At 41.0% G+C, this 23979-nt stretch overlaps 3 protein-coding genes across 10 annotated transcripts; 2 read left to right on the top strand and 1 right to left on the bottom strand.

The window, feature by feature from the left end:
- Nucleotides 1-314: 314 nt before the first annotated feature.
- LOC124073205 lies at nucleotides 315-3843 on the top strand. Its single transcript, XM_046415277.1, has 4 exons — nucleotides 315-832; nucleotides 983-1051; nucleotides 1710-2002; nucleotides 2782-3843. Exons 1-4 carry the CDS (start codon nucleotides 616-618, stop codon nucleotides 3646-3648), a joined length of 1446 nt encoding a protein of 481 aa, XP_046271233.1. The 5' UTR covers nucleotides 315-615; the 3' UTR covers nucleotides 3649-3843.
- A 366-nt stretch (nucleotides 3844-4209) lies between these two features.
- On the top strand, nucleotides 4210-19019 carry LOC124073275. Of its 7 annotated transcripts, XM_046415412.1 has the most exons (13): nucleotides 4210-4271; nucleotides 5738-5862; nucleotides 7676-7921; nucleotides 8051-8113; nucleotides 8238-8371; nucleotides 8488-8535; nucleotides 8641-8683; nucleotides 8839-9063; nucleotides 9168-9253; nucleotides 10047-10092; nucleotides 10322-10843; nucleotides 10948-11059; nucleotides 11143-12959. In XM_046415412.1, exons 3-13 carry the CDS (start codon nucleotides 7684-7686, stop codon nucleotides 11324-11326), a joined length of 1701 nt encoding a protein of 566 aa, XP_046271368.1. In that variant the 5' UTR covers nucleotides 4210-4271; nucleotides 5738-5862; nucleotides 7676-7683; the 3' UTR covers nucleotides 11327-12959. The 7 variants fall into 7 exon arrangements, with proteins under 7 accessions (XP_046271368.1, XP_046271367.1, XP_046271369.1 ...); XM_046415411.1 differs by lacking the exons at nucleotides 4210-4271; nucleotides 5738-5862 and adding an exon at nucleotides 6057-6117; XM_046415413.1 differs by lacking the exons at nucleotides 4210-4271; nucleotides 5738-5862; nucleotides 11143-12959 and adding an exon at nucleotides 18836-19019 and having other exon boundaries at nucleotides 7614-7921.
- A 668-nt stretch (nucleotides 19020-19687) lies between these two features.
- ccdc97 (coiled-coil domain containing 97) lies at nucleotides 19688-22589 on the bottom strand. Of its 2 annotated transcripts, none has more exons than XM_046415418.1 (7): nucleotides 22482-22589; nucleotides 21864-22040; nucleotides 21156-21315; nucleotides 20662-20750; nucleotides 20363-20546; nucleotides 20131-20254; nucleotides 19688-19864 (listed from the first exon to the last, which is right to left on the bottom strand). In XM_046415418.1, exons 1-7 carry the CDS (start codon nucleotides 22536-22538, stop codon nucleotides 19738-19740), a joined length of 918 nt encoding a protein of 305 aa, XP_046271374.1. In that variant the 5' UTR covers nucleotides 22539-22589; the 3' UTR covers nucleotides 19688-19737. The 2 variants fall into 2 exon arrangements, with proteins under 2 accessions (XP_046271374.1, XP_046271373.1); XM_046415417.1 differs by having other exon boundaries at nucleotides 22179-22571.
- Between the last annotated feature and the right edge of the window lie 1390 nt (nucleotides 22590-23979).

The raw sequence follows: 23979 nt of genomic DNA on the forward strand, positions 1-23979 counted from the left end.
GTGTTTAAAGCATTTGCTTCATGCAAATTTCACTTCCTCCTTGCATCCTGCACGAATCATCTCCATGCCACTACACGGTGTTCGAATTGTGCCTCTGTGCCAGGCTCTCTCACATCTGTTGGTTGTGTACGTCTGATCTCAAGATAAAGTGTTTGTCTACGTCTTTAATGGCGCATTTTGTGATTTTGATGAAGGTACAGACTGAATATTGTTATGAGATTAGCTATGACCTGATCACAGTCTCATCTGAAGCCTCAGCGGGTCGTGAGCGCGTGCTGGATGTGCGGTCCTCTGACGTCACTGGTACAGTTGCCAGCAGCAAATCTGTGCTGAGAGCTGCGCAGCCGCCCTGCGCATCCGTCGTCGGAGGTGGACAGCGCAGCCATTTCTCTGCCCCTCATGAAAAACATGGAGAGGGGGCGACGTTTGTCCACCACGCGCTAACCTGACGTTAGGGAGTCATGACTTTAGCAGCACACACCGAGGCGGAACTCCCCGTTTGAGATCCGCGATCTCCAAACTTTCTCCCAATTCAACGCCTGCGCAGACAAAACAGGCTCTATCTTTCTCTCTCTGCCCCTGCATTTGGCTTATGTGCCTGTTTGTGTCTGAGCCATGGAAGGAAATCTGCAAGGAGGCAGCAGCGACGTCGCAGTAATGCATCTGAAGACTGAAGCGGTCGATGAGAACGCATCTGCGCTGGTTTTGGGCAGTCAGGAGTCGTCTGCGCCCTGCGGAGACACCGCATGCAGAGAAGGAGGAGGAGGAGGAGGAGGGGATCAGACTGCAGAGGAGCTGCAAACAGTCACTACAACCACTCCTGTGCTGCTGTGTGAGTGCACATTTGATTTATAGTCATGTTTCATCTTTTGTCTTCATAGTGCAAGATCAAATAAAGACTTTGGTGGTTTTAACTTAGCCACGCAAATCTGTTGCTCTGCTAAGATGACATAAATGTGTCTTTTCTCTGTCTCACAATTAGATTCAGTGAGTACAGACCGTTTCTATACCACATCAGGGGATGGAAAAACTTACCTGAAGATTGCTCCAGGTGAGTGTTTCAGTGTGACAGAATCAGAATGCTTTTGCTACCTTGGTTGTAGTCAATGTGTCGCCATTCCATTTGTAAGATTTTAAACACATACTTCATGCAGTTTATGCGCTTCATGTAAGTTAAAGGATGATTATGCAACATTTTCTTGGGTTTGAGCCTATTTTCAGGTCCCTAAATGTCATCCATTGCTTTCAGCGGACTTGAGCGATTTCCATGTAGAATTTACATAAAAATGATGATATATTTTCAGCCTATTTCATCTTAAAGCAGCTGGAAACTTGGGTTCAAATGTTAGTATTTCATTAAACTTCTAATAAACATGACTGGATAAGGTAAATTCATCTTTAGGTATTATTTGTCATATTAATTATTATGTGGGTGTATTTGATCAGACTGGATTGACAGCAACCAGACAACCCAGCACCTGTCAGCAGATCCTGATTCAAAGCCCCGCCCAGTTCAAACCAGTGAGAAGAGTACAGAGAAAAAACAGATATGCAGAATGTGCAACAACCAAAACATCATGCACATGTAGGATCCATTTGCTCATAGTAAGGAGCAGGTTGAGACAGACAGACGTTTCCAGGGCCTTTAAAACATATCACTCCAACCCTAACCCTGCATACTTTTATTTTTCACCCGTGTCTGTAACCAGCTTCAGCGATGCCACCCGCTTCGTCAGAGAAGATGCTTCCTTCCAGCTCCGACTTTTCCTCCAAAGCTGTTTTGTGTCTGATTGAGGCCGTTGGGCGCCGCTGGGGCCTGTATGAGACTCGGGAACGCTCACAGCTCTTCCAGAGCGTTCAGGAGGAAATGGCTTCCAAGGGGCACGTGCTTCCTGTCGAAAAGATCCGCCGCAAGTGGAACAACCTTATTGTCACATACAAGAGGGTTAAAGACCGCAGCCGGGAGACGGGACATGCGAAAACATCCTGGGAGTTCTTTGATGTAAGTCCAATAGCAGGAAAAGATTTGTGTCTTTTCTGCACTCTAATCCAAAGGCTGGATTAAATATAAAAATATCAGCCATTTCTTATAGTTTATAAATAACTTTGGGTCTAATTTGGACTGAAAATTGACTTGGGAAATGGAACTGGATCAAGTTCTAACCCAGAAACTAAGCTCTAACACCAGAGCATGTTTACCCCTCGCTGTCAGTGAAATGAATGACTTGAACACTGTGTTTCCTCCTCTTTGTGAACACGTGATTATGTCTCTGAGCTCTGCAATTTCGCCTGAAAGACGAATGGAATTGACGGTTCGCTAAACTCTGCCGTCGAATGGAGAACCAATCAACATTTTGCTGCATGCTGACACAATAAGTAAGAATAATAGTCAGCAAGTCTGGAGGACTATGATATTTTTTTGCCCTTTCCTAACAAAAAGCAAGAAGAAGAAGAAGTGGTACACTGCTAACTACGTGTGCCATGCGATATGACGGAAAGCTTCTTGACACAGGTATAAGGACTTTTAGCTTCGGGTTTATGTCTGCTCTTGGGTGAGTCCTATGCATGTGTAATATGACTCAGTACAGAAAGGGCAGGTCAGTTAATAGCAGTAAGCAGCAAGAGCATGCAGAGCCTAGTGAATGCATGGGCTGCTCTTTCATTTTCAACGGCTGTGTTTCACATGCTGACAGACAAACTCACCTCACCTGGTTGCTACAAATAATTTGGGTTGCTTATTTCTGTTCTCTGTCTTTTTGTGCCTGCCTTTTCTCACTCTAGTTGATGGATGCCACGCTCTGTGACACCGTCGGCACTCAGATCAGCAACAACAAAAGAAACAAAACAGGAAACACTGTTACTGCACTGCCCGGTCCTTTGGCAAAGATTGCTGCAAAACCGCAGGTTCCACAGCCCCCCACCATCATACGGCCTAATTGTGACTTTTCTTCGACTGGTGTTGTGGAGTCAGCAAGTCAGGGAAGCATCAGCAGCACTGCTGCCATAACCTCAATAACTACAGCAACCATTAGCCCAACAAATGCTTCAGAGCTCAAGCCCATGATAGTCGTCAACAGTGACGTGGTTACAAGCAGTATTCATCCAGCCACCGTTGTGCCATCTTCGTCCTTTATCTCCTCGCCTTGTTTTACAGAGACAGCTTCTACTTCGCCTTCCCTTGGCTCGTCCAGTAGCACAGACCTCAACGCATCACGCTACGTGAGCCGCAAAGCTCCGTCGTTCTCACCAGGTGTCATACCCTTTCGCCTTAGCAATACACCACTTGGTAACAGTCAGAATCTCCTTAGTGTCTCTTCGTCTTTCCCCACTACATCGTCCTGTTTCTCCTCTTCTATTTCCACCTCATTGTCTGCAACGGCCTTGCCAGGAGCTGAAGGACTGAGCCAGAAAAGAAACGAGCAGCAAACCAGCACCGCATTGTTCCAGGAGATTCTGAAACGACAGGAGGAGCAGGCCTACCTGGATCGGGTGGCTCGTCGCCGGGTGGAAGCCAGGGAGAAGAGGCGCGAGAGAAGGGAGGTACGGATGGCGGACTACCTCGGCAGGATAGCCACAGCGCTGGAGCTGCTCTCCTCCAAACAGGACACAGTCATTGCCCTTCTGCAGAGACTGGCTGATCGGAAGTGATGGAGGGTCAAAGGATCCCAAAGCAGGAGCTCCCATCCTTCATGAAGTTTTTCTCTCCCAAACTTCATAGAGATATTTCTAAAATCACATGAACTGCTCACTTTTCTAAACTAAGCGTACATGAAATGTTATTGTTACATTACATTATAGTGCATTACAGCCTGTTGCACTTAAATAAAATTCATTCTCCTTGAACCTTCAGTTTGTATGTGGTGGTTTCTAATAAAATGAATTTCTCTGACGTGACCTTACCGATCTCTTCAAGCCTCACGCTCACAAATCAGAGAGGTATCTCTTCAGGTCAGCACAGACACAAGGAAGAATTAGAGCAACCAATGTAGAAAGAAAGTCACCCACCAAGTCAGAAATGTAAATACAAATCATCATGACACTAGTGAAACTTTCAACTACTTAGCAAGTGGCCTGACCTAAATAGATTTCCTTTGCATGCTTTCACCTTCATTGTATTCATCACGTGTTGATCAGAGTTGACATGTTTCCCAGAAACTGAATGACAATATACAGACACTGACATTATACACGTGTGGTCCCAGAAGCTGGATCTGTTTCTGCCATGATTCCTGACAGCATGCCCGATGCAAGACGAGAGGATCGGAGATGGGGTGAGTATGAAGGTGAACTCTTAATGCTGAAGTCTTTTGGTTAGTTTTTCTGTGTTTAACTGCCTATAAAGACAAATTCCAAATGATTTAAAATAAGTTTAATATTATTTGGAAGGCTTTTGCTTTAATGTTATGGGACATTTCATCACAGGAGTTGTCTCACTTTGTCAGGACGTTAAGTAGCAACACATCACGAGTCCACCTTAAAGACAAATTCAAAGGCAAACTAACTAAAAGACAGCACAAAGCAAAGGTTTTCACTGCTCACCTCACGTCCTGTTTTTCTCCCCGCATGTGTATGTACATGAAGGTCATTGTTAGACTTTGTAAGTGGGTCAGTGTTGGCCCTTATTAGAATCAGCTATTTTGTAATAAATAAAAAAAACAATCTTTGTTTTTGCACCAAATAACTATTTTAATTTTACACAGTTTGGTAAAGATTTGTCATGTTTATTTGTTTTACACATTTTAAAATATGAGAAGTAAGTGTTTTAAAAGATCTGTCTAACTACTAATATTGCATTTCATTCAACTGCACATTGTGAGTGAGTATAAGAAAACCTTGGAGCTGTATTTGTGGCAATAGGGAATATACCACTGGCAGCAGAAAAGGTTTTTTGTTTCAAATGAGAAAGGTTGCTTCTGTTACCCACTGCAGTAGGCTAACGGGGTTTAACGGGGATCACACACACACATATTATGGCTTCTACATCATCAATATAACGCATTATTTGTCCACAGAGTGTGCTATCAAGTTGATATTAAATCAAAAAAAATCAAAAACAAAAAACAAGTAAAGGAAAAAGTTCAGCATATATTTTGCTCACCATTAAGGCATTCAAGATTATTTGTCTTAGGTGCTTATGGTTAAAAACACTGTTATCATCTGATATCGCACATTTTCCTCAAATATTGATGTAAGCATCAGCCTCTATAAATCCAGTGTCAGCTCTGATGTTGTAGAATGTAACCATCAAACCTAGAAAATATTCCATCCTCAGGAAAATGTGTTTAAATCACACATGAGGCTGAATAGAGTCACAAGATGCTGTGGAAAGGAGACTGGGACAGTTGTGGGTGTGCCTGTTGACATGACTAAGAAAGTTAAACATGCGCATGTTGCTGTGATTGACACGTCTGGGTCTTTTGAGACAGAACAAAACAAGGATGTCAATGTGTGAGAGATTCTTCAGTGTGTCGGACTCACTGAAGTAAGAAAGCATACCTTTGTGCTTGTAGTTCCAATAGAGAGGATGACTCAGTAAGATCAACATACCCACATACTGATCCAAGCAAAGTTTGGCCCTAAAGTGTGGGACTATCATTGTGCCAATCACCCAGGGAGATTGTCTGGATAACAAAACAATAATAACAGTGACATCGGTGAGAGTGACAACAACCTCTGCAACTTCATATCCATGTGTAGCAGCAGCTTCCATGTCTTCAACTTTCATGTCTTCCTGCAGGATGAAGTTCAGGTCACCAGCTTCATAGCAAAGATCCAGACCCTGGCGGCCCTGAATGGAGGGGATCATGACTGCTACCGCTATGACTTACAAGGTGATGGAGCTGGAGTTAACTATAAACTAAAGTAAGTTACTGTCACCTGTGAGGCTGTCACACCTGATGCTCTTGCACACTGTGTGGAGTGAAACAACGCAGCTGTAGTCTGTGTAGCCTCTTCAGTGCCTCCTCGCAGTGAATGTGATTTTCACATTACAGAGTCCTCTGGTGGCAACAGACAAAATGTTCATCTGAAGCTCACTATGGTGATACAGTCATTTGGTGGGAGTGTCTCTCTCTGTCAGACTTTAAGTTTCATTTCCTCTGTTGTGGGGCAGCAGAGGTAAGACGCTGCTTTGTGATTATATTTATTAATCTGCAGATTTTTTCAATCAAATTCAACCATTTGAGGGTTTTATGTAGCTCTTTGAAATATGTAGATGGACATAACAGACAGACATGATTGCATAGTGCTCTGCTTGTTCGCTGGACGTTGTTTGCTTTAGGCCACTGGATTACAATGCAATAAGTGCTGAGTAGTGCACCAGTCGTCAGCGAGAAATGCCTCATTCATTGCATAAATTCATTATTATTGAACAATGCAAAGGCACATGAAACATAAAGCCCTGATTATAGTGTTTTCACAGTCATACCATGGCATGTGAGATCACATCTACTAATTTTAAGTCAATAAAAGATATCAAGAAGTCCACCAGACAGCATTTATTTGTGACACACATTTACAGGGTGGCTTTTCAAAGTGAATGAGGTGAGCTCAGGTGGTTTTATCTGCCTCTTTATCCTTTCAGTGGGACACTTCAGGTCAGTGAAAAACCATCTTATTGCCACCTTCCTCCCCCCTGCGAGGGCATTTCCGCCACCAAACGGAGCAGTCTTGCTCGATACTGAGTACATGCAGTGTTGGTATCTTCGGTCATTTGAAGTGTAGTTTGGTGCCCGCCCAAAAGCCAGCGCGTGTCGCGGGAGGCGCGCGCCAAAACAGCGAAAAAAAATTTTAATTTCTAAGAGTCATCTAAAACCGATCATCTTCATTGTGGGATTTATCAGCAACGACCTGTTTTTTTTTCTCTCTTGGATGGAAAACAGATCGAGTGCATTTTATTTTGAACTAACGCTTTCTTGCTATTTACAGGAAGATTGAAGCTGTAGAAACCACATCCTCAAATCATAAAATGTGTAAAGTTACCGTCGTGTGTTTATTTACCCTCCTCTCAAAAACAGAAATGAGAAGAAGCAAACTGTTTCCCGCTGGGTGCAATCAGAGTCTGTTAACTGAAAATATCTCTTTGTATAACAGGAAGTTAATGTTTATGTCTTGAACATTTAAAACACGAAAATCTACAGTTTAAATGTACAGTAATAATGTTAAATATTAAACACAGAAGGAGGCCATGGCATGTTGATGAGACTGTATGTACCACCAGGCTACAGGGCAGCTTCTGTCCTCAGACTCCTCACTTCATCTACTCAGGGATTAGAATTAGTGTTGTAATTAAATGAACCTTGTATATTATATTATATTATATGTGTATTATCGATAAATATGAATGTATACAATATGAGTATTGCATCTTGAATATGTTAGATAAGCAGTTTTTTCTGAATTTACACAGAAATTTGCATTGTTTGAGTATAAGGCTGTGTGTGTAGTAGATTTGATTTTCTCTGAGAATGTATAGACCATACATAACAACAACAACAACAACAATGATATGATTTAACAACGTTCAGCATTTTTAGTGTCCTGTGGAAACACTATGTGCTTGCAGCGTGTTTTCTAAATGCTGGTCTTAATTTGCCTGTGTTTTGTCTATTTGAATGTGTTTTCTGAAATTGCATTTCCAAATTGCAGTTTTGTTTTGTTTTTTTCGTGTGGAAAGAAGACTAAATGGAGAGGAAAAGAACATCATCGAGATTCAAGTGCGAAGAAGAACAATATACGGACAGGAGAATTAATCCAAGGGGTGGAAAGAGAGTCAGATATACTGAAGATTACAGTGATTATGATGATGAGGTGGAGCTGGACGATGAGTATGAGGATGAGGACGAGGACGAGTACGAGGAAGACAATGAGCAACCAGGTACTTCCACCCAGAACACCCACAACCAGAGAAGACAAGAAACTAGTAAGTCTTTAGAGCCATGTGATAGCACCCACATGGTGTTTTTTTTTCTCTTCTTCACTGAACTGCAGCTAATGAATATGCTGGAAGTTAACTGCACAACTCTTCTGTGGCAATTTTTACACAATGTAGGACTCTTGACTGTAACCTGTGGAAACAAAAAGGGCATCCTGGATATAGAGAAGCTGGGCAGGGGTAAATAATAGCATCTAATTGATCAATTTACTTCATAATTCATAAATAAGTAAGTATAAGTATCCCTTGTCCCTTTCCTTTATTGTGTCTAATCTGTGTTGCTGTACGGGGATGCTCTGTTTAGGAGAGGAGTGTATCCAATGTCAGGACTGCTGGTTTTCTCCCCCTGCCTTCGAGGAATTTGGAGGGAAAGGCTCTTCTAAAAAATGGAAAACCAGCATTTTCTATGACAATAAGCCTCTGCAGTTTTTGTTTGAGGTATGACTATTTGGTCCCTTATACAGAATGTACTTGTCTTATTGTCTTGTCTTATTAAATATATTCAGAACAAACACTGAATTAACTACCTAACTACCATGTCACTGTTATCACAGCAAGGTTCTTTAACCACCAAGGGATTTAAAAGGAGGAGCACTACAAAGGTGAATGAATGTTAAAGTACAATATGATACTGATTTTGGAAAACAAATCCATGCAGCTTTCATAGTAATGATGAGTCTTTTTTGTCTTTATTCTCCCACCAAAAGAAAACCACGTCATCACGCGGCACATCAGAGAGCTCCTCTGAAGGTTAGTCTGCACTTTCCTCTAACTGCAACTTCAACCAGGATTAAAACAACAATAAGCACAGTGCATGCCAAATTAATATTAGTCAGTTGAGATGACTTACTGCTTGGTAATTAATGATTTGCTGAAGAGTACATATTATTATATCCCTGTCAAAGTGTCAGAAATACAGTCTGCAGAGGAAAATGAGGACGATGATGTTAAAGATGAAGACTGGCTTCCAGGCAGTGAAGAATTGGTACTGGAGACAGAGGAAGAAGGGGTAGGGACTGCACATGGAGGAGAGGTTGTAGACTCAGGAGTTGACACGAGTAAAGAAGAGGAAGATCAAATGGAGGAGGGAGAAATGGAAGATGAGGATAACGGCAGCAATGTTTTTGAAGGTGATGGAATCGTCACCTGTAGGAATACTGCTATTGAAATGAATGTTAGCATGTTAGGTTAGCATTTCTTTGTGGATGTATGAACATCATTCTTCTTCTTTCAGAAAGGGAGACCAAACTGATCATTTCAACACCTGAGAAAAGTGCTTTGCAGAAGCAAGTAAAAATCGTCATCAAAAGGCTTCCAGAGGTAAGACTTCTAGTCAAGTCAAATTCATCTATATAGCCTAAAATTACAGATCAACGTCTGAGTGAGTTGTCAGCTTGGCTTTGGCTTCAAAGATTTGGTACCAGTGAAGTTGGAGAATTTTATGTGTAAACCTTGGATTTGGATTAGAGGACATCACCTGACATGCTACGGCCTGACAAATTACAGTTTAAACATAGTCAATCTAAGTAGACTGCAGAGGGCCCAATATTTTTAATATTTAGGGCCAAATTAAACAGGGTAGAGGTTAGGCACTTGGGTCACTTATTCTTCTCTGGACTGGGTTCCACACTGATGGATGGATGGATAGATAGATAGATAGATAGATAGATAGATAGATAGATAGATAGATAGATAGATAGATAGATAGACTTAAGATATAAAAGGTCAGGCTGTCCAGCTCTGTGCCCACAACAGAGCCCGCTTTACTCACCAGTTTGTCCAGACGTGAGGCGTCCTTCTTTTTGATGCTGCCTCCCCAGCACACCGCCGCATAGAAGAGGGCGCTCGCCACAACAGTCTGATAGAGCATCTGCAGCAGCTTTGTGCAGATGTTGAAGGACTGGACTTTTAAATGTACATAAGGTAGAAAAGAGGAAAAGAGAAACTTTTCTTTTTTTTTTGCATTTGATCCATTAGAATTTTATACAGATTTTGGTAGCACATCACAATTGTGACTTATTATGCAGGAAGTCATTGCTGTCATTCATTCATTCATTCATTCAGGTGACCTGTAGTTCTTATGAATTTTTCATTCTCTTAATTGTTGTTTCAGGAAAAGACTGATTTTTGGTCCAACTGCAGCAAACATAATACACAAGGTTTGTACATGTACAATTACAGAGTAGTCGCACTACTTAAGCAAACAGAAGTTTATTAGTGTGTTTAATGAGGGGTGATGCTCGCACCACATCCTTTACTGCCTTTATGCTTGTTAATCTACAGATGTGAGAATGTGAAAGACCAAAGTCAAGAAATCTAATTCCACAATATTATTTTGTTTTGTAAGAAGTGATTCTTTTCTGTAACCTCAGTTTTATTTGTGAACAGACAGCTGGTGTAAACCATTGGATGCGGATGCACTAAATGAAGAGAAAAGCCAACACAGTGTCTGTGCAACAGATGACTCCTCCATCACAGCGTCCACAAACACTGATCCTTCATGGGTGTCAGAACAGCCTACTGTTGGAGGTGCTGAGGAAGAAAATAGAGAGGAGTTCACACAAAGTGATGACAGAAAAGAAGATAGACAGAAAGAAATTAAAACTAAAACAGAGAAGTCTCTAACACTTCCATTTGCACCAGAAATAACCTCATCCCCTGAAATCAAACCTGAAACTAAGGATATTGGACCAACCAGCAAGCACACCGCCTGCCTCACTTCCTCCTCTGCTCTACAGAAAACACAGAGTCAGCAGATTATAGATTCCAAAGACTATGAAAATGCGAATGATGAGCATGCTGACATGTCAATATCTGAAGCCAGTGGACCAGTTTCAGAAAATGGAAATATCAGCGCTGCCACATCACCCATACAGAGAAGTATTAAGGAGGAAAGCATAGAGGCAATGTGTAAGCTGCTCAGAAACCATAAGAGAGGGAAGTTCATGTTTTCTTTGTAGACTCCAAAAACACATTTGAAATTTAAATACATGTGTTTTCTACTAATTGTACAGATGGTGGTGCTGCCAAGAAATCCCTGAGTGGGCTGGTTGACTGTGAGAACACAGATGCCTCCAACTTTGGCCATGATGTAGCAGGATTAAAAGCAGTGAAGCTAGTGGTGAGGTGCGTTCTAACTATCACGTTATTTAAATAAACAAAGATGCCCAGTTTGCATGCAAGCTCTTTAAGGGATGTACTCTCTACAGGGTTCTCGAAGCAAGCCAAGCCTCTGACGCGGTGGAGGCTCCATCCTTTGGGCCCTCCACTAGCTGTGATCTGGACACAATGGACCTTGATCAGCTGAGGAGAGAGAAACTAAAGATGCAGATAAAAGTCTTGAAGTTACAAGAGGAATACTACACTCAGAAAATAAAGGATAATAAAAAATGAAACTTCTTTGGAGTCTGATTGTAAAGCTGATGATTGCAGCAGGACAATACAGTCAGTCGGGGATCACTGAGGGTGTCAACTGGTGTACCAGAATACTCCAGTCAGAGCACTTCCAGCTGCCGGCTTCATCATCATCATCATCATCATCATTGCTTCAACCTACATCAGACTCTTCCTCAGTGGAAAGCAGAGGGATTTCACTTCCTAAAAACTTGAAAGAAGAAAAACAGGGCACAGGTAATGCAGAAATAATATCATACAGTATCTATGAAATGCCTTGCCTCAAACTGAGTGTAGTAGTGATGAATTCAGGAGGACAGGAAAGCTCAGAGCAGAACAGAAGCTGAATCATAGGCACAATATCAATGGGTACGTTCCTCAATACTTTCTGAGATGACAATGGCATATACAGTGTGCATTCAGAAGCTGCTTTAATTACACTGGTGACATGTTATGAACAGCCTTCAGCCTGTTTTCAAACATGACTCGGCCTTCTAGAAGTCAGATTAGGACTGGCACAGATTTATAATGAAATATGCAATGACATTACTAGTTGTCCATGTTTATTTTAAATGTGAGAGTTAATTTGAAATTGTGGTGCTGAGTTTTTGCATTGTGTTGTTTTTGTTTTCATGTTGAATGTATTCTCTTTTGTTCTCTTCTCACATCTTGGAACATTGTTTGAAATAACATGTTTTCTTGTGGATGTCGCTTTCTACCATGTTCCCAAACAAAACTGATCAATCAAAACTTGAATCTAATTTTCCTGCAAAATTTAAAATAACTTTGATAGTGGCATCATTTTCAACCTCCTGTTTTTCCTTTTGTTGTTGTCAGCAGTCCCAGTACACTGAAATGTGGTCATTGCATGTCTTTGTGCATTAGCCACAGACTCCATATAAAGATGATCAAAGATGTTCAGTAGTTTGCCTAATGGCACATTCTTTTCTGTTGCCAAGTGTGGGCATGGATATTAGTGCTTTAGGGTGCAACCGCCATGAAACAGTGAGAAAAAAAATGTCTTTGTTTTCGCTTGAGACACTCAATCTCTGCTCCTCTCCGTTGAGCTGGGCAGGAGGGGCCAAATTTGAATGTTACCAACAAGATTCAACAAATCCTGCACTACTGCTCATACTTGGATGTCTGCAAGCTTGTAGTAATTGATAATTCTAACACTGTAATATTATTAATGGACTGGGCTTTAATTTGTATTATAAGACTCAGCCCTAATAGTAATAGTGTTGGTAAAAAATTTTAAGTAATGGTCTATACTACATCTTTGGAATTTGAACAGACAGTCAGATGTGATTCTTTTGATTTGGCACAACACATAAAGAATTAGATGAAAGCAAAACACACAATCAAAGGTCTCACACCCGATGATTCGTGAGGTGATTTATCTGATACATTTCCATGTCCACACTCCACTGCATGCATTCACATGATAAAAAATACCAATGCTGAAAATGCTGAAATTTTTTTTTTGTTTGTTTGTTTGTTTTTTTGGATGTTTTGCAATTTAGTTTCTCTTCTAATTCATTGATTTTACATGTATTTCAAGTAAAAAGTGTTTTCAGCTTTTGGGGAGGAAATTAACAAAGAAGGTCTCATGAGCAGTAATATACCAACAATATCTTTGCTCTATGTCCAGCTTATATTGACATCTATAAATTGAAACAGAAATTTATTTGGGCAGGCCAAGATGAATTGAAAACTGCAGTCAGTAATCTGGTTACTAAAGGGTGCAAACATAGAGCCCCACTGATTAACTGATGTGCTTTGGAAACACAGTAATTAACAGTAAAGCAGGTCACCTCAGGCACTACAATCAGGGAGAGCCTGATATTCTGGGCAGGGCGCTACAAGTCAGTTTTGCCCCCAGGATCTGAAGTAAACTAGGAGGGATGTGGCAGAATTACACTCTTAATCCAGCTGCTGATCAACATAGGTGTGCAAAATGTGTGTGTGTGTGTGTGTGTGTGTGTGTGTGAGAGAGAGATGTACTCCCGCCAATCAAGTTTTCTAAATAAATAAAAAATAGTTAATGAACTAATGTAAACATTAAATATAGCTATGGTGTAAATAAACATCATTCCATTTTCCATTTATTTTTTTATTGGAAAACCACAGGTATTTCTAGATTTGTTTCAATGAAACCTAAATGCATGTAAAAATATAAAAACTATATTTCCGATCACAATGATTGTGAAGTTTTGAAAATCCACATATATTTTTTTATATCATTAAATTTTATTCAGAAAAACAAAAGGTTGTTTCGGCGGACAATGACCACTAGAGGGCCAAGGAAATGGCCCAAAAGAATGCAAAGTAGTGAAGAAAAAAAAGTGGGCTTTGTACCCCACAAGCCAATCAGAATTGAAAGTGGTCGTTCTATGGTTCACCATAAGCCAATCACAACAGTCGGTGTTTCTGCGCTGTAGGCGCTACGTCCGCTGCTTAGAGCTGTGAACCACCGTCCCATCGTCCTGCTGAGGGGGACTGGACAGCAACCAACCATATCTTTGTCTCTCATTACAAACATTCGAATGAAAGGTGTGGTTCGTTTGTCGTGCACAAAACTATCTTGATATGCAGAAAATATGACTTTATTAACAACGTACGCATCGATTAAGATCCACAATCTCCTACTTTCTCATTTTTAAGTCTACCATCAAAACAGGCTTGCTCTATACCATATGTGTCAAACTCACGGCATTTCATATAGATCTATTATTATTGTTACTAATGGCCCGGCAATATGAAGCGCTGATAACACACAAACTACAGATCCCATAATGCAGCGCAACTGCCGCCTTGCCTTACTATTGGCTACCTGGGAACATTCCCGCTGTATATGCCCGTTGTATATGGCAACAGGGCTCAAGTCGCGCTCTGTTGCCATATACAACTGAGGCTGTTGATTTTGTTGGTCTAGCTTGCTCTTTTATTATTATTTTCATTACAACAACAACATCTCTATTTGCGCAATTAGCGCACTGCTCCCTCCTGTCGGAAAGCGGTCACGAAACGCCCATCTGTGCTGCCCCGGACTCGAAAGGGTGATGCAACGGGGTGGGAAAATCGCAATGCATTATGGGCTTTGCGGGTAACTGAAAAGTGTGCTTACGCCAGCTGTATGCATGATGCTGCTTTTGTGTACTGTTGTTTTGTTTCAACAAGTTAAAACATGGTGCCAGCGTGCTGTGTCGTTAACTGCCACATGATCGCTTCGGTAAAACAAACCATCGGGTGAGTTTTTTTTTCTCATTTCCTACGCGCAAACAAAGCCAAGTAGCTCGGATCTGTGAGCTAACGAGGAGACGCCTAATGGCCTGAGTAGCAGCCGTGGGACGACCAGACATCACTTTGTGTTGGTTGGCATATGTTGGTGTGTTCACGACTGGTGTTGTGAAAATAAAATGAATGGCTGTTGATCTTCCTCTGCTTATTTCTGTTTATCCGTAACATGTCATTGATATGTCAGGCACAGGAAAATCTCCTCATCTGCTACTTGCTAATATGGCGACATACACCAGGCCTGCACTTTACAAAGAAAGTTAATAAAACTATGCCTGATGGTGATAATAAATATTGTAGTTCACTAGCAGTATATGAAACTATATCCCAACTACTTTAATTGAGCCATAAGAAGTCCTCTGTGAGACCATGCCATTTACTCAAGCAATAATGTCTTCTTGTTTCAAAGTTTTGAGTTCAGTTTATTACAAACATTCTTGTGAGAAAAGCACACTTTAGATCGGCCCGCCATCTAAAGTGTGCTTTGAGTTTTGGCCCCCTGCACTAGAGGATACCTACACACACGTGTGAAGGTACGGCGCAAGCCGGCGGCGTTAATTTGACAGCTCCCACTTGCCAAAGAGAAGCATAGGCTGTAGTTCAGGATTGTTTTTAACAAGGTAAGATGAAGGTGCGTAGTTGACATATATTTCTCATAGTGGCTTTTGTGTTTTACGTTGTCTGGAAGTGCTGTCATGTTGATTACATTTTCATTTGGAGAGCCGAAGGATGAAGTGCGATACAGTTAGCCCTTTTAGCATTTAGCTTGGCAGCTGGCTCACAGGCTAGCTTAAGATTAATGTTTGCAAGAGTTGAGTAGACTAAGCCTTGGCTGATGTTAAGTCTGACCCGTGCAGTAGCAGCATGAACGCAACACGGACAGGTCAGTGGTGGACTGTGGACTCTACATTTAGTGGTGCTGCTGTTTTTGTAGTAGTTTTATGCATTACTACAACAGCACTCACAAGCCTGCAGAAACGAGAGATTTACTGTATACTGCTGGCTAAACCATGAATTGCATTTTTTCCAGTGTATTCAGCTCAGGGCTCACTTCTTTATAGTCCAAAAGGTGTCTGCTGCCCTTTATTTGGCTGATATTCATGCAGTTTACATGTTGAATAGGACTAAATACGGATCATTCACTCTTTCAGATCACAAGTTGTTTTCATTATGCAATAAGTGCATCACAGTTACAGTCTTAATTTTGTTACAATTCTGCATTGATGAGAAGGGTTTCTACAAGAGAAATAACCATGTTTGTTTTCCTTTGTCCAAAAGCTCCTGTTATTACCCACCATCGTTATCCCTGTTACTTCTTGCCATACCTCTTTTATTAAAAACCCAGCAGCTCAAGTAAGTATTGCTTTTATATTGTTCAAATCTCATTGTCTCACTGATCAGTGTTTGTTTAAATTAAAGAAGTACTTCTGTCTCTCTGTCTCTGTCTTGTCTTACTACATCTCGGATAGATATGCCGAGCAATGGGTCAACAACTAAAAAGTGTGTGTTTTGCCACACACGACTAAGCGTAGCCTGCAAGACCTGCAAGACAGAGCAGCCAGGTAAGCTGAGGCTCAAAAGAAAAATGAACATGTTCGATCAGCAGCGGGAGAACTGAGTCCATACCCACCAAAAAAATCGGACCACCTCTCATATCCGGGATGAGGCTTATATGCAATTACTTTTGTCTTTTTTATGCTGTTCGGTATGCAAATGTTGCTGTATACATTTTCATATTAATATCTTCTGCTCTCATTTTTTTGTGTGTTCCCTGTTTTTTAGCATTAAAAATTGCAGGCCCTGAGAGTAAAGACTATCTTGCTCAAGTCAACGCCTGGAAGAAAGCATCAAGTACATGTCTACAGAGAATGAAGGACGTCTATGATATTGTTGTTTATGGTAAGAAAAAGCTTTTGATTGGAAGGCTCTCACCCCTGTTACAGATAAGGGTGTTGTTTCCTTCTCTCATCTAATGGAGAGGACACATTAACATTGGTGCATTTAGTGTTCAGCTAACTGGGACAGGTAAAAAGTTCACCGGCTGGCTGTTTAGCTGCTTATGTTGTTCAAGTATTATAAAAATAACTGTGTAGTAATTGCATCTGCTTGGTCTGGAGAAGTGACACAACAAACCATGCAGTCCTTTTTGTGCCTGCTAAACAGTTAAAGGGCAGTTGTAAAGAACTGGCTGGTGCAAGACTGGCTAAATGCTAGACCTTTGCTAATGTAAGTTAAAGCTGCAATTTGTGTGTCATAGTTTCCCATCTGTGCTGCTAGTCACAGTGACAGATACAAGTTTTGTTGGCAACATGAAAGGTTGGTATCAAATCAAGATGTAATAGCTCCTTCAGTAGATCTCAAGCAAGATTTCAAGCATTTGTTTTAAATATTTGTATTTATTTGACATTTTATCCTCTGTAAAGACAACCAGGAGGAGAGACAAGAAACAGGATGCTGTGGAGAGAAAGAAAAAGAAACGAGGAGAAGAGAGATGGAGACTGAAATACAGAGACAGCTTTCCATGTCAAGATCTGAAGTCAGAGGTCAGTCCTTTGCAACTGGAAATATCAGAATCAGAATCAGAATTCCTTTGTTTATGCCCGAAGGGAAATTCTTTCGTACAGACATTGCACTTGCAGTTTTCTTGAACAAGAAAGAAAAGTGAAAGATATAAAAATACAATGAACAAAAACAAGATAAGTATAAATCTAAAAATACAGGTATTTACATGTGTGAAACAATATATACATTGTATATATAAAAGTGTGTCCGTCACAGTGCAGAGTTTAGCAGTTTGATGGCGACAGGCAGGAATGATTTCCTGTGTCGCTCTGTGGTGCATCGTGTCTGTCATCGAGTCTGTCTGTATCAGTGATGACAACTCAAAGACATCACCCATACGGAGAAGTATTAAGGAGGAAAGCATAGAGGCAATGTGTACGCTGCTCACAAACCATAGGAGAAGGAAGTTCATGTTTTCTTTGTAGACTCTGAAAATGCATTTGAAATTTAAATACATGTGTTCTACTAACTGTACAGATGGTGGCCCATCCTTGAGTGGGCTGGATGAGTGGAAGAGCACAGATGTCACCACCTTTAGCCACGATGCACCAGAATTACTCCAGATGAGGTTAGAGACAAGGTAAGGTCAAACAGTTATGGCTGAATAAACCGAGATGCTTAAAATCTATGACTAACATATATTTAGTATATTAAGGAAAAAACCCTCATATCATATATATGTATATTGGGGTGGGACTATAACGCGTTAATTACTATTAATTAATTACAAAGGGTAGCAGTTAAAAATGTAATCGCAGTTTCCATTCCAGACAACGCGGAACGTTTGTCAGTGCACGATTTCCTGGTACACCGATTACACTGATGTGCACGGCACGGCACGGCTAACGGCTACAGAAATGGAGGAATCTGATGAAAGTGCGCTGCTAGGACTGATGGAAGGCAAATTTTATTTCAAAAAACTACCTGATGGAATCCTTGATAAAAGCGTGGTTTTGTGCAAATTTTGCAAAAAAGAGTTTGCATACCACCGAAGCACTTCAACTCTACGGTACCATCTAAACGCAAAGCATGTTGCAGCGAGCACAGAAACCGCTGGAGCTGTTAGCGCTACAAGTCCCGATCCGAGAACAAAAAAAAGGTGTAAGAGGTAAAAAAAAAAAATAAATAAAAAATGTTGCTTTTGGGGCAAATATTGTTATGCGATTAAGTGAGATTAATTAATTACAAAGCCTCTAGTTAATTAGATTATTTTTTTAAGTCCCACCACTAATATATAAATATATACAGAGTGATCCAAAATAATGTATACACGTGTACACCATTGTGTACAGACTGATGTGTGTATACGTTATTTTGGCTCACTCTGTATACACACACACACATTTATCATGCCATAACTGATAAACAAAATTGGTTTTCTTTTAAATAATAAGTTTAACACTCATATGACCCCCTAAATATCTGATTTGCACTGGCACAAAGTACGTTATTGATAGAATTAATATTGCTTTGAATGTAGTGGTACAGGCGTTTATGTATCATGTTGTATTTAGACATGTTGTTGTTGTTATTATTGTGCCTACTAATCACCACAATCAATGAGTCTTTAAAGCTGTAAAGGAAGTGCTAACATTCCACATCAATAGGTTCATTTGCACGCAAGCTCTTTAAGGGATGTACTCTCTACAGGGTTCTCCAAGCAAGCCAAGCCTCTGACGCGGTGGAGGCTCCATCCTCTGGGCCCTCCACTAGCTGTGATCTGGACACAATGGACCTTGATCAGCTGAGGAGAGAGAAACTAAAGATGCAGATAAAAGTCTTGAAGTTACAAGAGGAATACTACACTCAGAAAATAAAGGATAATAAAAAATGAAACTTCTTTGGAGTCTGATTGTACAGCTGATGATTGCAGTAGGAGGATGAGGGTGTTTACAGGTGTACAAGAGTACTGCTGTCAAAGCGCTGCCAGTCCTCCGAAGTAAAAATGCTTTCGGCTTTTGGGGAGGAAAGGAAATCACTTGAAAATGTCACACATAAACCTAAAACATATCCTTGTTCTGTCTTTGACTCATATTGGTATTTGTTGATGGAAGCAGGTTTTTTTTATTTGTGCAGAACATAAACAAGCTTATGTAAAACTGCAGTCAGTCATCTTGTAACTCAAGTGCACAAATACAGTATAGAGTCCTTTAGTTAGAAGGGAACAAACTGATTTACTTACCCAACACAGTAATTATGGTAAGAAACAGTATAGCAGGTTACCCCAGCTCCACGTGTTTACAGTTCGGTAGTGCCTTATTTTCTAAGAAAGATACCATATCTCCAGGATCAGAAGAAAACCAAGTCAGCAGCTCAGCTGAGTCAATTCCTCTAATCGTTCATGTCTGGTGAAGTTCTCCTGTCAGTGATGAACTATAAGAACCATATAGCTTAGTGGTATCATTTCAGTACAGATGGAGGGGAAAAAAGAGGCCTATTTATTTACTACCAGCTACATTTGCATTTGTGTATTGAAAACATTGAAAAATAGAATACATACCATTATTTTGCACATTTGTATTTACAGTTCATTCAGAGTGCCATTACACAGTTTATTCTGTCATGTTTTCTTCCTCTTCATCCTCTACCTCCTCTTCATCATCTTCATCAAAGTATTTATCCTCCGCATCTCTGCTGACTATGTCCAAGTTGTCATAGTCTGGGTTCTCATCCACCTCACTGTAATGGACACACACACACCCTTTTAAAAGCAGCACAATAAGTTTGGCTACATATGTTTGAACTGATGTCTTCTTAACTTTAAAACCGTCTTTGTTCTTTTCGAAAAGCCTGCTCAATTAAAGTAATTTAATTTAAATTACTTTAAATCCCCAAATATCCATCACAGTTCACTCTATGATGTTTATTACACTGTTCAATGTAAGGGTAATACAAATACAGCCTTTATATGCAATAAAAGCCTATTGGGTGGTGTTGTCCCTGACCTGTAGTTGAAATCTTTGTCTTTGCCATCGAGGAAGCGCTGGTGCATCTGGCTGATGAACTCCTCCCTGAGCAGAGCCTTCTCCTCTGCGGTGGGCTCCTCCTGCTGCTGCTGGACATAATTAGCTACAGCAAGGACACAGAGAGATGTGGTGACTGACAGAGCGGAGAGGGAAGCAGTCAGAGCACAGACACTTTATACTTTATTCATTTTGTTGCTTGGCCCACTCTTACCATCGTCTTCTTCATCCTCGTCCTCCTCCTGTGCTCCCTCCTCTCTCTCCTGCTCCTCCTGCAGACGATTCTGGATGAGATGCTCCTGGTAGGAGTTGAGGAGGAGGTGGGCGAGCCCTCCTGTACCTCCCTCTGGTGCCCCCTGTGCGTTATCTTGCATGGCCTCCTGGGAACGCTCCAGGACCTACATTAGTCATTCAGAAATTACTAAAAAAACAAAAATTAAAAAAACTGAACTGTTAATTATGAAATAAATCTAATACAAATCGAAGTATAACAGCACTACATCATGCCCTCACCTCCTCATCAGTCAGATACTGGCCAATGTACTGTTCATACAGCAGCGGCTGCCTCATTCGCATCTGTTCCTCACTGAAATAGTGACCTTCTGCAAGAGGAATTAAGGCAGTTCATATACTTCATCAGTTATCCAGTACAAACTACAAGATTACCAGAGATGGTGGTGTAGACTGTAAGAGGAGCTGCAAATATCTCAGCCATAGATACACATAACCTCACCAAGTAAAACCAAAACTATCTGCCTGGTACCATTGGTGGCAAGTGGAAAACGTAATATAATATAATTTGTGTAAACTAACCCTTTATCAAAAAAGCCTGTTCTAGTACTGGAATCATGTTGCTTTGCAGCACCATGTAAGAAGGTGATTTACAGTCATTTTAACACAGCTATGGTCAAATAAGCAAGGATTATTCAAAGCAGAGCCTGGCTTATACTAAGAGTTTGGACAATTCTTTTACTTAAGCTATTGCATTTTGGGGAAAATGTCTCTACCCTTCTGCAGGGCCCTGAGGGCGGCATAGCGCTGGTTTCGAACCCTGGTCTTGTTGGTACATGCTGCAGCTCTCCTCTGGATCACTTTGCTGTAGTGCTGAGCCCGCGGATCAGAGTGGACATGGGCAAATGCTTGCAGGTCCTGGGGTTTGAGCCAGGCCTACAGGGTACAGCAGATAACATAAGGAAATATAGGTTAGCGCAAAAAAACTATTTATAATGTGATTATGTTGCAGCTGGGGTAAATCCCTTTCCCATTTGACTGTGCTTTCACATTTATAGCAGTAAGCAATTTTCCTAACACAGAAAGACTAACAACTGTCACTACAGCTGTCTCCAGCTTGACTGGTCTGGTTCTGAGAGGGTTGCTACTGAGATGCAGTTCAGTGTGCAAGAATTAAGTTTTGTCCTTGTATGCAGCCAACAGCTCGTCTTCATTTTAATCTGGGAACTGCCTTTGTGTGATGGTGGGGCATAAAGGGCAGCTTGTGGAATAAAAACAACTAAACATATACGTAAGTATTAATAACACCTCACACTGAACTTAACTGACTGTTAAAGCTGAATAGTACAGCAGTATCCAAAGATGGATCCTTGGGACATTTCACTGAATAATCACACCTGTATAAGGGCCCCTTTCAGCCACTGACCAGAACACAAATCCGTGTGCAAATAAACGTATAGACATATTGAGCTGTATACACATACATGGTACCTCTCCAGGAACACCAGCGGTCTGCTCCTGTACTGATGCAGTAGCTCCTCTCTGCGCTCCTTCAGGGTCAGTTCAGGCTCTCCTATCTGCTGGCTCTTCACTGGACTCCCACTCTTGGCAATGGCTTCTACCATGTCACTCACACAAGCGGACTCTGCCTGGCTCTGGTCCTGTATGATAGAAGACGGATAGTAGACAGAAGCACATTAAGGCGGAACGATAGCTGGAAGTTACCAACAGCAGAGCTTAGTGGGCACATATGTTAATTATAATTACACAGCTAATGCTGCTGGTGCTGCAGATCTCACCTGGGGTTCTTGCTGTGGCTTCTGAGTATCAGCGGATCCTTTTGAGTCATATCGCCGGAACCGTATCACCGGTTCTTCTTGTAATTTACTCCAGTCTTCACTCTCACACGAACTTGGTTGTGTTTGAACGGGAGGGTCAATTTCGCCCCACATAATTTCTGTGTTAGCCAACGTACTGACGCGTTTCAGTGTAAGATAAGCCTTAACGTTTTCTGTACAGGCTGTATTTTCACAGACACCAAAAAAGAGCTCGTCTTGATTTGGTGTGAACGTTCTTACATCAAAAATGTAACTTTAACCAACCTTAATTTTACACATCCGTTCCACCTTTAACTGCTTTGCAGAATGTTTGGCCGCCATGTTGGTCCGTCATTAATATTACCCTCCTTTTCTGCGAACGAAACATTGGTTCCGCCTGTTCGCCGACAGATCTGTTCTGTTGATGTTGTCGCTCTCTGGTGGTCAATTTTGACCAAAGAAAGCACGCAAGACTGTTACAGGACACAGTAATCAAAACAGAGCTGCAACAGAAAGTTGTTTCGTTGACCCTGGTAACACAGGTTTTCTTAGATTTTTTTCTTAAATTGTTGCTATAAAATTGTACCACTAGCCTTTCTTAATTAGTATTACTTATTTTATTTCATTTCAAGGGCCCACAAACTGACACAAATTAGACCACATTCCAGATGAGTTTAACATAACTTTGCACCGTCGAGGTCGCATGTACAGTATATGATCGAGCCATAAGCAGCGCAGCAGTAGGGAGGAGCCACTCCCACAGAAATAAACTGGGCTAATGCCTCATATCAGGGTGTGCACTTCTCTCTCACTGTGAGATTTAAGCCACTGGACTCGGACAAACAACATGACTCTTTCGCGACGTGATTGCCTGTCTGGGTGAAGAGCTGGAAGAAGATGCTACCTTACACTCACACACACACAAAGAGAGAGAGAGAGAGAGAGAGAGAGAGAGAGATACAACAGCACCGGACGCACAGCTATCTTCCTCTCAAAACAGTTGTCTAACACCTCCATGATATGATTGCAGTTGTATTTTCAAAGTTTTAAAGGAAATATTTTTCCCATGATTGACTTCTGATTGCATGTATCGCACATCCCTCCGCACTCTCTTGGTTGTATTACTTGAGGTAAGCAGTCATGGATACATGGATCCTACAGGAATAAAGATTATACCAAGGTACGTATTTACAACTGCGGCTCCACTTCACTTCATGCTCTTCTTGTGTGACCACATTGTTTACAAGCGGACCATCAAGCCTATAGTGACAGCTGTTTCTGGACTGACAGTCAGTTAATTCAGCCGGTCGTTATTAACAAGATTGCGTCCCCAAGAAAATGTTACATTTTCAGTTTCAGCACTTTGTTGTTGTTTACTCTTAGACAAATATTTCCCAAATAAATATGCGCAGGTGTTTATTGCATTGGCACTCATGTACCACAGTAGTTTCATTTAGTTGTTATTTTTTCATTTGATTTAAGTTTTCTTATGAAGAACGTCTTTCACCAGATGTCATCAGTTTTGTCAAGTTTAATCAACATAAAGCCAAAAAGACTCACAATTCTTTGTGAATATCCCAAGCTGAGCTTTGAATTTAGATAACCTCGCTGTCTTTCTTGCTCACATGCCCAACTAATGCAAACATCTGATGTTTTAAAAACATTTCAAACACTGTATAGACCAGGCACAGCTGGAGGGTTTTATCTTCCACAGTCCATCTATCTGTAAACTTTGAGTTGACAGTGTTATCTGTAATAACAGCTCAATTCTACAGCCCCACAT

The sequence above is a fragment of the Scatophagus argus genome, chromosome 16, assembly GCF_020382885.2.
Source record: "Scatophagus argus isolate fScaArg1 chromosome 16, fScaArg1.pri, whole genome shotgun sequence".
Lineage (NCBI taxonomy): Eukaryota > Metazoa > Chordata > Actinopteri > Scatophagidae > Scatophagus > Scatophagus argus.